At 42.7% G+C, this 13566-nt stretch overlaps 1 protein-coding gene across 3 annotated transcripts in view; it reads right to left on the bottom strand.

Moving 5' to 3' along the window:
* The window catches only part of reps2 (RALBP1 associated Eps domain containing 2), a 324931-nt gene that overhangs the window by 101879 nt on the left and 209486 nt on the right, over window positions 1-13566 (bottom strand). For all 3 annotated transcript variants that reach the window (XM_086006315.1, XM_086006317.1, XM_086006316.1), the window contains exons 8-9: window positions 5182-5330; window positions 2465-2571 (exon numbers count right to left, since the gene is read on the bottom strand). In XM_086006315.1, coding sequence (XP_085862441.1) covers window positions 2465-2571; window positions 5182-5330 — 256 coding nt within the window. The remainder of the gene's footprint in view (window positions 1-2464; window positions 2572-5181; window positions 5331-13566) is intronic.

The raw sequence follows: 13566 nt of genomic DNA, 5'->3' as shown, positions 1-13566 counted from the left end.
CTATTTCGATCGAAAAGCAAGCCAGCTGGCCTTGCAACTCACATCTCCACATGACATTCAATCTCTGAGCTTGGGAGTATTTTTCACAAAGAGCGTTGATGAATGATTCTATCATTAGATACCCGAAAGCCATTTGTGAGTAGACTCAACAGCCAGATTAAATCAGATCTAAGGGTCCTTTGTTTTGTAGGTAATTTCCCCAAGGTAGAATATACAGCTGGTGCAACAGAAGCACAACTTTTTTCCCTCCTCCACAACCAATTTTGGATTTGTTTTTTCCCTTCTTTAGGTTCCCTCCACCCAAGAATGACTGTGCATAGTGTTGGACAATAACTCGTGCTTACTCGAAGCGCGTCACTGTGAACCATGGAAGGAAGGAGGTTGACCAACAGTTGAATGTTAACATATAGCTGTGGCTCAGTGGGTAGCACGCTCGTCTGAGTCAGAAGGTTATGGGTTCAAGTCCCACTCCAGAGGCTTGATCACATAATCTAGGCTAACACTCCAGTGCAGTGCTGAGGGAGTGCTGCACTGCCGGAGGTGTTGTCTTTCGGATGAGACGTTAAACCGAGGGTCTCTCAGGCGGACATTAAAGATCCCATGGCTCTATTTCGAAGAGCAGGGGAGTTCTCCCCGGTGTCCTGATCAATATTTAACTCTCAACCAGCATCTCTATATAAAAAAACCCAGAGATGATCTGGTCATCATCACATTGCTGTTTGTGGAACCCTGCTGTACGCAATTTGGCTGCTGCATTTCCTACATTACAACAGTGGCTACACGTCAAAAGTAATTACAGGAAACTTTCGATTTACCCGCACCAAATAACCGGAAATCTCGGTTAACTGGCAAAATTCAGGAGTAGGTTCAGGTAAGTTTTACTTCATATTGTACTTGTCTTCCTCGATCTGTTGCTGTGCAAGGGTGTGGCTGCAGCAGTTGCTAAGCTACAGAGACGCTTGGAACTTGTGGCCATTGTTCTGAACCTGTTGCTAAGCAACAGGGTTTGTTGCTTTATACGGAGCTCTCATCTCGCCGTATCTTTTACTATAGCTTTCAGTTATCCGGAATTTTTGATGAACCAGCACCACGTCGGTCCCGTATAAAAAAAAGTTTCCTGTAATTGGCTGTAAAGCACTTCGGAACATCTTGAGGTCATGAAAGGCGCTATATAAATGCAAGTCTTTCTTTTCTTTATAAATTCACAGACTAAAATGGCAAGTCACATCCTCCTTCGTGTTTCCCTCCTAGCAAAGCAACCTCAGAATCCTCTGTTCCATGCTCCTTCCTCATCATGGCAATTGCCAGTTTTTCTCCTCCAATTCTAATTTCAAATGGATGTTTGTACAGAACCTTCCTCATTGACCATTCTGGTCTACCATTATGGCCACGATTAGGGCCCTGATTTTAACTCTGGGCGTGGGGGGAATGGGGTGAGTTCAAAACTTATCCACTGCACCAGAAATCAGATCCGGGGTATTTTAACTCCCGAGCAATATTATAATCTCACGGGTGGGTTTTCCAACCAATGCATTAATTAGCAATATGCATTGTGTACAGTTTTGGTCTCCTTACCTAAGGAAGGATATACTTGCCATAGAGGGAGTGCAATGAAGGTTCACCAGACTGATTCCTGGGATGGGGGCATTGTCCTATGAGGAGAGATTGAGTAGACTAGGCCTATATGCTCTAGAGTTTAGAAGAATGAGAGGTGATCTCATTGAAACATACAACATTTTTACAAGACTTGACAGGGTAGATGCAGGGAGGATGTTTCCCCTGGCTGGGGAGTCTAGAACCAGGGGTCACAGTCTCAGAACAAGGGGTCGGCCATTTAGGACTGGGATGAGGAGAAATTTCTTCACTCAGAGGGTGGTGAATCTTTGAAATTCTCTACCCCAGAGGGCTGTGGAGGCTCAGTCGTTGAGTATATTCAAGACAGAGATTGATAGATTTTTGAATATTAAGGGAATCAAGGGATATGGGGATAGTTCAGGAAAGTGGAGATGAGGTAGAAGATCAGCCATGATCTTATTGAATGGCGGAGCAGACTCGAGGGGCCAAATGGCCGACTCCTGCTCCTATTTCTTATGTTATTATGTTCTTATGTTAACAAATTTTAACTAAAGTGTCAAATGTGTCCAACTCAAAAGGGTCCCAAAACTGGGTAAACTTTTAAAAGTTTCCCAGTAAACAAACACACATCCTGCTCTCTTCAGAGCCACCACTCGTGTGTATGATTAGAAGGGAGTGGGTTTTATTGGCTGGACAGATGTCCAGCATTAAACTTAAGATTAATATCCCATAGAACAGTTAAAACCAAACCAAACACTCTTTTCTGCTATCAGTGACATTTTCAACTTATTATGGCCTTGTACTACAGCTGTGTCCCTATGAAATGAGATAACTATCATTAATTATCCGGAGAGTGACATGGACTTGTCGGTCATTTCTCCTGTCTCACCTCACTGCGATTCCAGTTTGTCCATTGCTGGTGTACTGGTAGAGATTCAATAGCTGAGTTACCATGGGAACCCAAGTGTACATCTTCGTGCGTCGACTGCGGGGATACTACAACAGAAACGTCACTTTTGTAAGTCTACTAAAGTACAGCATGAACAAATACAGCATTGTGGTTGTACAAGTATGTCTAACACACTCAAATTAATGAAAGGTTATTTGTTCCTGTGAATTTACAAAACCAAATTGCAGAAAAACTCAATTAAAGCTGCAGTTCTCTGTTGATGGAGACTGGTTTTAGGTGCTCACTGATGCTGAAGTAGCAGTATAACTCAAGTCAGGTTGAAATCAGATGCCCAAGTGCCCAAAGTCGCCCCTTCACTATGTTAATCTCACAGCAGTTACAATAAAACTCCAGTCCAGTGTGAAAAAAGATTATATTTGAAATGCTCAGGTGGCATTTGGATTTTCCGCAGTTTACAAACAAGGTATTGAGTCTTTGTAATACCATGGAAAAGTCAACAATGTCACCTGCTATTTCTTAACATTAATTGACAAAATTACACTTTTTAGGCGAACAGGTACCATAGGTGTCCTTTTTACTCCACTAGCTCTGAAATAGCTTGCATTGTTTTTTGGCACCTTCAACACTGTGCAGTTTGCATTCAAAACTTGGTTAGTAATGCAACTAGCAGCATCTTAAGACACTTTATAAAAAAGAGATCTATTTACTAAATGCACCATCAGAAATAGCAGCTTAGTACAATTCGGACACAATCCCAAAGCATCATCATTATCGATGTAAAATACAGGTGTACTACAAGGCAGACTCAAACCCTCCAACAGATTAGCTTTTCCTCACGGTGAAAGGAGAACTAACCCGAGAATGGCAAAATCAGTCCTTTTATTATATTGCTCACTGATCCGGGATGGTGGAAGAACACTGCAGTCACTAATCTCTTACATCTATACAACCAGCAGGAGAAAATTGCAGGGCTACGGGGAAAAGGGTGGGGGAGCGGACTCGACGGGCCGAATGGCCTCCTTCTGTGCTGTAACCATTCTATGATTCTAGGAAAAGAAAGAAAAATCAAGTGGAATAAGTAACTAAATTAGAAAAGCTAATAAAGGGGAAAGGTGGCAATTGCAAGCAAAAAAGAAAAATTTGGACGAGCTACTCTACAAGAAATAATAGCACTAAGGTGACAAACTTCTGGCCTTTATAGCTCAGCAGTCTGAACTCTGAACACCAATATTACTATGGTGAGGGGAGGCCTGTTTAGGATTGGGATAGCGATGCTAAAATCTGGTGACGTGCTTACAGTAAAATATAAATGACACTTTCATGCCTCACTGTGTGTAATCTTATGAGCTCACACCTACCAACCTATTTCTTCATGTAGAACTGCTTAGTCATTACATAATCAGCTAATGAGACAACTTATAGGGTTTCTGGACTTCATTTTTTGCATGCTTGGCAATTTACATTGACCAATTTTCTCCCTCCCTTCCCTGAAGGGACTGACTTTTTGCTTGTGTATAGATCTGTGGGTACAATCGCTCTCTTATTCTTTGCCCAAGGCACCAGAATTCATGTGTGAGGCTTGATGAGGAGTTTTGGCAGGCTACACAGCGAGAGAAAGAGAAAAAGATCGAGAGAGAGAGATAGAAAGACAGTGATAGAAATAGGAAAAGAGCAATAGAAACAGAAGAGATAGAAATGGAAAGAGTGAAAGAGAGAGCAAGCAAAAACAAGGTAGAGAAAGAGGGGAGAAAATGGCACTTGAGCCTGATCCTGTCCTTTTAAAGAAAATGCACCGTTTTCTTTCCTGCAGTTAGGAAGGTGAATTTATCACACTTGGGAGTGTGTGTGTGTGGGGTGGGAGAAAGGCGTGGAAGAAAGTGCCTATACTTTCCCATCTCTTTTCCTGAAGGCACTAACTCGTGCAATTGCACAACAGCCTTCTAGTAGCTCAGCACAGTGGCTATTTTTCCATGTGAGGGCTTGACAGAGGCGATGGGTAAGGGATTAAACTATGCAGGCATCACAGCCACCCGAAATCCTCATGCCCAATGCTTGCGCACTTTCCAGCGGGGAACAATTGGTGAAAATCAGGAGTGGGAACCCTGGCTGATTTTCCCCATCCTTAGCCCAGGAGCAGAAAGGCTAATTGTTTCCCCTGCTGCTTCCTCACTGCTGCAAGATTCCAATGGGAATAAATTACCACACACCCCTCCCTGCTGTTTCGGTATTGGTGTTCAGAGCTTTGGCTACCAACTTTACACTGACAAGTCAACATCAGAAAATAGTTTGAATGGATTTTCTTCAACCACAAAAACTATGAAATATATTCACTAAAATCAATATCTCCCTCCCCAGCATTATAAATGTGAGAAAATAAAAAATATTTTCACTTGAAACAACTGTAACACCACTCATGCCTTTCTTTCTCAGGAGTTATTCAGTCAGCCTGCGCATACTGTGGCGAACTTCATGCTATTACAATGCTGGGCATGTGTTTAAACTTTGCACCGTTTTAAAACTCATGCGATGATTCCATTATCCTGTGTTGCCAACAGCGGGGGAGCCACACTTGACAAGAGCTGGTTGGAGGATCGGGACTGCAGTGTTGGAGCCCTATTTCTCTGTCCCGCATTCCCTTCAAGAGCAGCTTCCCTCTGGGAGCATAGGATCACCCCCCCACCCTTTAATCTGCTTACCTTCGTTCCTCTGCAGATACTCGGGCAGCAGGGTCTCGGGGAGTGTGGCTGGCAATGAATAGCCATTTTTCCTGGCTACGACAAGGTGAAAGGCAGCACAGAACTCGTACAGTGTCAAAGCTCCATCACAATCCACATCAGAGAGCTCCCTGCAGACATAATGACCGTTAACATTGAAGACAAAAGCCTCTACCCTGTATCAGCAACATAGAAATCCTTAGAGGACTTAAGTAGGGTTTCAACATTAAATCCAGAGAAACAACATTTGATTTTTTTCTTAAAACTGCTTCAAAACACAACCATGTTCCTTAAATTTCAATATTGCTCTTATGGATTATAACATTTAGTATAATTGTTTTATAGGATGCCGTATTGAAAAAAAAGTGAAAGGTTTCCCCCCCCTCACCAAACTGAAAGAAGTTCAATCATGGTCAGATTGTTGGGGAGGCGCAGGGCAAAAAAAAACCCACAAATAAATAAAACATTGGAGCCAGTCAACCAGGCTGTTCTTACACACTTCCAAGCAGCCAGCTTAGAGAGGGATAGGCAGAGGTCCCTCTCCATTAGAAAATGCAAGGTATCGGGGGGGGGGGGGAGAAAGGTAAACAAAGAAACCTTTATTATTTCTATACAGAAAACAAGGCCGCAAATCCTCAAAGGGTCACTGGAGAAACATTGACAAGTTCTTGATTTGAAAGCCACCACAACTGTTTAAACAAGCTATTATTCACTGCAGCAAAAACTGTTCCAGGTTTTATTAAATTAAATAAGCAATTTGGTTAAAATAATTTTTGAAATAGTATTAAAGTAGGAATGTTGACTCATTGAATTGGAAACAATGGCCTTTTATTTCTGTTCCGTTCCTGATCTATTAAGTCTGTCACGATATTGTTGCAATTTCTATTCAAAAAACTGTTCAACAAAATATCTTAATTTTCCAAATCATTCTCTACTGAATAGGGAAAATTTAAACTGAAATATCACCTAACCTGGAATAAGTCCCATAGAAATTAATAGGCGAGGATGAAAGAAAGCAGATGGCGTTATTATATAAATAATCTACTCTTGGATATTTTATCTGTGCTCATCACAATCTGCCTATGATTTATCTGCTTTTTCTTTTATGTGATCTGACTTTGATGCAACTTTTAAAATTCAGATTGCATCACTCATTTCACGTGTCTGGATTTCACTACCACTGAACAGGAGAGATACAGTTTGCGGTTAAAAGTGAAATATGATATTGTACCCACATGTCTGGGCACTTGTACACTCTTACCTGGAAAAGGGTGTGTGCTACAGGACAACAAAAGTGGAACCATCGTATCAACATAAGGGCTTAAAAAATAAATTTGAAAAAAATTCTCATCACCTATGTTTCTCCCTCTTCCTGTGGATTTTATACTCAGCAGCATGAAGTACATGACTGTCAAAGAATCCACTTTTGGTATCATTATCAGAACGAAGCTCTCTTGACATGGATTACATGCAAAGTAAATCTCCCTGTACTTGGTCCCAACATGGTTTAAAAATCTCCCTGTACTTGGTCCCAACATGGTTTAACTTTAACCTCAAGAGTATCCTTATTTAAACAGTGTGACATTACCTTTTCTCAAACCAACCGGATGCATTATATTTTGGGCAATTTTATGCTGTGGGTCGACATCTTTTAAGAACTGGGTTGAGACAGCCCAAACTCATTTCATGCAGTATCCTTAGAGTCAACAGAAGGGAGACCTTCAAGCCATTAGTGCAGGTTGGATTAGAACCAGAGTCTCAGGAGGCTCTGGCTTGCTAAGCTAGACAAGTTTTTGCAGTAGAGGAACACGTAATCTTTTTTATTTCTTTCTTCTTGGGATGTGGACAATGCTGGCAAGGCTGCATTTTTATCCCATCCCGATATGCTCCAAGATGGTGGTGGTGGGGCTACTTCTTGAACCAGTGCAGTTCTTGTGGTGGTAATGCTCCTACAATGATGTTAGTTAGAGAATTCCAGGATTATCACCCAGTGATCATGAATGAAAGGCAGTAGGTGTCCAAGTCAGGATTGCGTGCGCCTTGGAGGGGCACTTGGAGGTAATGGTATTCCCACAACATTGCTGCTTTTGTCCTTCTCGGTGTAGAGGATGCAGGACAGGGAGATGCTGCCAAAGTGACCTTGGTGAGTTGCTGCAGTGTATCCTGTGCATCATACAGAGTGCAGCCACAAGTGGTAGAGTGGGTGGATATTGAGTCCAAGAGCAATGGCATCGATCATGCAAACTGTGCCGTCCTACATAACGGTAATTGTATTTCAAAAGTAATCCATTGGTTGTTAAAGCGCTTGGATTGCTCAGAGACTATAACAAGGCACAACAATGTCAGCCATGGTAACATTCTCACCTCAGCGTCAGAAGGTTGTGTGTTCGAGTCCGACTCCAGAGACTTGAGCATAAAATCTAGACGGACACTCCAGTGCAGTACCGAGGGAATGCTGCACTGTCGGAGATGCTGTTTTCGGATGAGACGTTAAACAGAGACCCTGTCTGCCCTCTCCGGTGGACGTAAAAGATTCCATGGTACTATTTTTAAGAGCAGGGAAGTTCTCCCCGGATTCCTGGCCAATATTTATCCCTCAATCAACATCACTAAAACAGATTATCTGGTTATTATCACATTGCTGATTGTGGGACCTTGCTGTGCGTAAACTGGCTGCCGCATTTCCAACATTACAACAGCAACTACAATTCAAAAGTAATTCATCGGCTGTAAAGGGCTTTGAGATATCCTGGGGATGTGAAAGGCACTGTATAAATGCAAGTTCTTTCTTTACTTATGCACTAAGTTCAGTTTTTCACCCTTAGGTTCCGCTTTTATAATTGGAGGAAATCTGGGGCACAGCGCGGAGTCTAGCAAATCCCTCATTCCTGAAACTACTCATTGCCGTGAAGGCATGGATAGCCTTATAACAGGAATCATTTATTTAAAAAATGGTCGGGTTCTTTAGCTTCTGGGCATTATTGGATTTTTGTTTGTGCGTGATAACTGTGCAGCTTTGAGTAGCTGACAGGCATACTCCTGGGGTTACCTATAACATATTACGTGAAGCAGGGTCATAATATCTTTCACCAAGCTTGTTTAGTGTTGTGATAGATTGGTGATAAGAACGATCATTGAATGGACAACAGGTGGAATACAACAAATGGATGAAAGCGACTTAATTGGCCTGTGTGTGGATATTGCATCAGTGACCAAGGAAGTTATCAAATTGAAACTGCAATCATTGTTCACAAAACCTCTAGGCTGAGCACTGACAGAAAAAACAGTAGGAGTGTTGTCATTGATACTTCTATGCATCAAGATTGATGGGCAGCAGACTGAAGGGAGATACATTCAGTCACTTGGGCAGCACAATGATAGCTGATGGAGAAGTTGAGAAGGGAATGCTGTGCACACCTGGAAAAATAACTAACTTCAAAAAAAATATCTGGAGCAGTCAGACTAGCACTGTTAAAATCAAAAGTAAGATGTACAGCAGCAGATCGGTCAAATTGTTATGTGGTATGGAGACATGGGAGCCATAAAGATGACTGAGGAAGAGAGAGGACGTGTGAGCAGTTTCTGCTACGGCTGTCAGACACAAATCTAAGAATTGAGCCAGAAAGCGAGGCTTTGATTACAGAGCTCACCAACAAAGAACAAGCCTGAGACACACCAAAACGTTGCCAGGAGTGGAGCGAGATAACTTGCACATAGATTCAGAATGAACAGCAGCTGGACCAGTTTTCAAAAATAACCTGAAAGGTCACATCTTGGCCTATTTTAGAGAGGTCACTGAACTCAACCTAGAGCACAGATAAAATCTAGGATATCTGCTGGTCTGTATAGCTCAGCCCAACACACTGGCCCGGAATTTGCGGTCGGGATGATGGTGAACTGGCACCTTTGAATTCCACCTTTGAAACTGACCGCAACTTCCGAGATTTGGCGCGTGCGGAAATCCCGAAGTTGTGGTCGGTCATTGACATCGCCGAAACAGGCTGTACACCACCACACCCCCTCCCCCCTCCACCCGACCCCACAGAGCCGGCAATCTGTGTAATTAGCCCAATCATTGAAACTGATGAAAACTTCAGCTCCCCCGCAGTAAGTGCGCTGTTAAACCCCCCACTAAAAGTTAGACCCAAAGGGATTAGGTGTAACTAGGATTTTGACAGCATCATTACTACTAAACAAATGTTAAGGGCCTGGAAAACTAATTTTAATTTTGTGCAGAATGAAATTTGTCCATTTTAATAAAAATTAAAATTAAGAAAGTCTCTGGTGGGTGTAGTCTACAGGCCCCCGAACAGTAGCAATACTGTTGGACAGAGTATAAATCAAAAAATAATAGAGGCCTGTAAAAAAGGTACGGTAATAATCATGGGTGATTTTAATCTCCATATTGATTGGACAAATCAAATTGACCATGGTAGCCTGGAGGAGGAGTTCATAAAGTGCATCCGGGATGTTTTTCTAGAACAGTAGGTAATGGAACCGACCAGGGAGCAGGCTATCTTGGATCTGGTACTATGTAATGAGACAGAATTATTAAATGATCTCATAGTAAAGGATCCTCTAGGAAAGAATGATCATAGCATGGTTGAATTTCAAATTCAGTTGGAGGGTGAGAAAGTTGTCTCTCAAACCAGTGTCCTGATCTTAAACAAAGACAATTACAATGGCATGAGGGCAGAACTGGCTAAAATGGACTGGAAAAATAAATTAAAGGGTAAGACAGTTGAAATGCAGTGGCGGACATTTAAGGAGATATTTCATAACGCTCAACAAAAATATATTCCAGTGAGAAAGAAAGATTTTAAGAGAAGGGAGCACCATCCGTGGCTAACTAAGGAAGTAAAGGATTGAAAACGAAGGCATACAATGTTGCCAAGATTGGTGGGAGACCAGAGGATTGGGAAATTTTTAAAAACCAGCAAAGGATGACTAAAAAAATAATAAAGAGAGAAGATGAATTATGAGAGTAAACTGGCAAGAAACATTAAAACAAATAGTAAGAGCTTCTACAGGTATATAAAGAGGGTAGCTAAAGTAAACGTTGGTCCCTTAGAGGATGAGACTGGGGAATTAATAATGGGGAATGGGGAAATGGTAGAGACTCTGAACAAATATTTTGTATCTGTCTTCACGGTAGAAGACACTAACAACATCCCAATAATGGATAATCAAGGGGCCACAGGGAGCGGGGTACTAAAGACAATCACCATCACTAAGGAAATAGTACTTGGTAAAATAATGGGACTAAAAGATGACAAGTCCCCTGGACCAGATGGCCTGCATCCCAGGGTCTTAAAAGAAGTAGCTGCAGAAATAGTGGATGCATTGGTTGCAATATACCAAAATTGCCTGGACTCTGGAGAGGTCCCAGCGGATTGGAAAACTGCAAATGTAACAGCCCTATTTAAAGAAAGGAGGGAGAAAGAAACCAGGAAACTATAGACCAATTAGCCTAACATCTGTCATTGGGAAAATGCTGAGTCCTTCATTAAGGAAGCAGTAGCAGGGCATTTGGAAAATCATAATGCAGTCAAGCAGAGTCAGCATGGTTTTATGAAAGGGAAATCATGTTTAATAAATTTGGTGGAGTTCTTTGAGGAGGTAATGAGCAGGGTGGACAAAGGTGAACCAGTGGATGTGGTGTATTTGGATTTCAGAAGGCATTCGATAAGGTACCACATAAAAGGTTATTGCATAAGATAAGAGCTCATGGAATTGGGGGTAATATATTAGCATGGAGAGTGAATTGGCTAACTAACAGAAAGCAGAGAGTCAGGATAAATGGGTCATTTTCCGGTTGGCAAAAGATAACTAGTGGGGTGCCACAAGGATCGGTGCTCGGGCCTCAACTATTTACAATCTACATTAATGACTTGGATGAAGGGACCGAGTGTAATGTAGCCAAGTTTGCAGCTGATACAAAGATGGGTGGGAAAGCAAGTTGTGCAGAGGACTCAAAGAACCTGCAAAGGGATATTGACAGGCTAAGTGAGTGGGCAAACATTTGGCAGATAGAGTATAATGTGGGAAAGTGCAAGGTTATATACTTTGGCAGGAAAAATAATAAAGCAAATTATTTTTTAAATGGAGAGAGATTACAAAATGCTACAGTTCAGAGGGACCTAGGGGTCCTTGTGCATGAAACACAAAAAGTTAGCATGCAAGTAATCAAAAAGGCAAATGGAATGTTGGCCTTTATTTCAAGGGGGTTGGAGTATAAAAGCAGGGAAGTCCTGCTACAACTGTACAAGGTATTGGTGAGACCACACCTTGAGTACTGTGTACAGTTTTGGTCTCCTTATGTAAGGAAGGTTATACTTGCATTGGAGGCAGTTCAGAGGTGATTCACTAGGTTAATTCCAGAGATGAGGGGTTGACTTATGAGGAAAGGTTGGGCCTATACTCATTGGAATTTAGAAGAATGAGGGGTGATCTTATTGAAAGATATACAAGATACTGAGGGGGCTCGACAAGGTAGATGCAGAGAGGATGTTTCCCCTTGTGGGGAAATATAGAATGCAGGGGCACAGTTTTAGAATAAAGGGTCGCCCTTTTAGAACTGAGATGAGGAGGCATTTCTTCTCTGAGGGTCATAAATCTGTGGAATTCTCTGCCCCAGAGAGCTATGGAGGCTGGGTAATTAAATACATTTAAGGTGGAGATAGACAAATGTTTGCAAGATAAGGATGTGAAGGGTTATGGGGAGTGGGCGGTGAAGTGGCTTTGAGCCCAAGATCAACCATGATCTTATTGAATGGCGGAGCAGGCTCGAGGGGCCAAGTGGCCTATTCCTGCTCCTATTTCTTAGTTCTTACGCAAACTTAAAAAAAAAAAGTTTACTTTAAAAAAAAAGGTTTGTCCATCTTTCAGATTTGCGTTTTCTCCATCTGAGACACTCGGAGAATTTTGCCAGCCCTGGGGAGGTGGGTATGGAGGCAGGAAAATGGTAGAAACTGGGAACGGTTACCGACCCCACTCCCAACTCGCCTCTGTGCCATCCTCCCAGGAGGCGGGACCCCGAGTCGCACAGGGACCCGTCTCCGAGGCGGGAAGGGGATTAGAGCCAATTAACTGCCTGTTAACAGGTAGTTAACAGGCAGTTTTAAAGCTTTTTCCCATTTTACACCTGCAATTGCGGACTTCCCGAAGTCTGCGAACCTCGCCAGGGTCAGCGAGGCGAGCAGTGGGTCTGCGGGGGTGAGGGGGGGTCGAAATGTCAGCTGTAGGTGAGTGAGGGGTGCAAGTGTGGGCAGGCAAGTATGAGAGGTGAGTGTAAAGTGTTAGAAAAAGTTTCCTTACCTTTGCTTCTTCCTGCAGGCTTCAACCTTTGAGGATCCGGAGGTGCCTCATCTCAACGGCAGAGATGACAGAATGGCTGCTGCATTCTCAGATGCTGCAGCCATCTGCTTTCTGCTGAGGAGAGAGGTCTTGGTGAGCCTTCTGTGCAAGGGCTCACGTTCGAAGAGAGATTGTCAGTGTTTGACAGCTTCTCAAAGCTGTCAAACGCTGACAATTTATATCAAAAAATTTGCGACAGATGAAGCGTCATACGCTGAGGTCATCTGTCACCAGCTTTCCCTTAATTGGCCGGTAAGCCCGTAGATCAAGCTTAAGGCCAATCAAGGGAAAATAGCGTGGGTTGGTCAGACGCCACTGGGGCGGGACTAAAACCTGGAAACCAGAAGTCCCGCCTCCAGCACGTCTCCATTGAGAAAATCCAGCCCTCAATCTTTGATTTGCTCGCTCTAACATTTTTAAAGAGTTCGAATTTTAAGAGCCTACCCACTTCCTTGTTCGCTGTCTGTGGGAATTCTTCTCTTGATTGGCTGCTTCGGCAGCCTGTTGACATCACCGCAGTTCGCACAAAGGGATCCCCATTAAGTTCTGTTGATTTGAATTGAAGGTTGGAAAACCCAAAGTTCTCGACGCAGAGATCGCGAGATCCTCGTGCGAAGCATACTTCGGGGCCAGCAGCGCACGCCTTCTTTTCACTACTGACTGCAAATTCCGGGCCAATAGCCTGCAGAGCCAGTGGGGAAAATCCACTTATAACTTCTACTTTGTGAGATTTACATTTTTCCTGCTTGCAAGGGTGCGATTATCAGCATCTATGTAGAAAGTTACCACACGATAACCTTGCAACTATTTAAATTGCAAATGGCTTAGGAGACAATCTCACTTTCCAAATGCCACAAAATCATGGAGTACAGGCATGGTCAGCGGCAGATTGGCAAGAACGTGGAATTTGCATCATGCTGACCCTCAAAATAAAATTACTATTAAACCATTTTCTTTTACCTTGGTGGCAGCATCACAATACACCTCGTCGACAACATAAACATAAATACA

This window comes from Somniosus microcephalus, chromosome 14, assembly GCF_052327205.1.
Source record: "Somniosus microcephalus isolate GS21.2 chromosome 14, FLI_Smic_1.0, whole genome shotgun sequence".
Taxonomy (NCBI): domain Eukaryota; kingdom Metazoa; phylum Chordata; class Chondrichthyes; order Squaliformes; family Somniosidae; genus Somniosus; species Somniosus microcephalus.
This window is presented reverse-complemented; position numbering and strand designations above follow the sequence as displayed.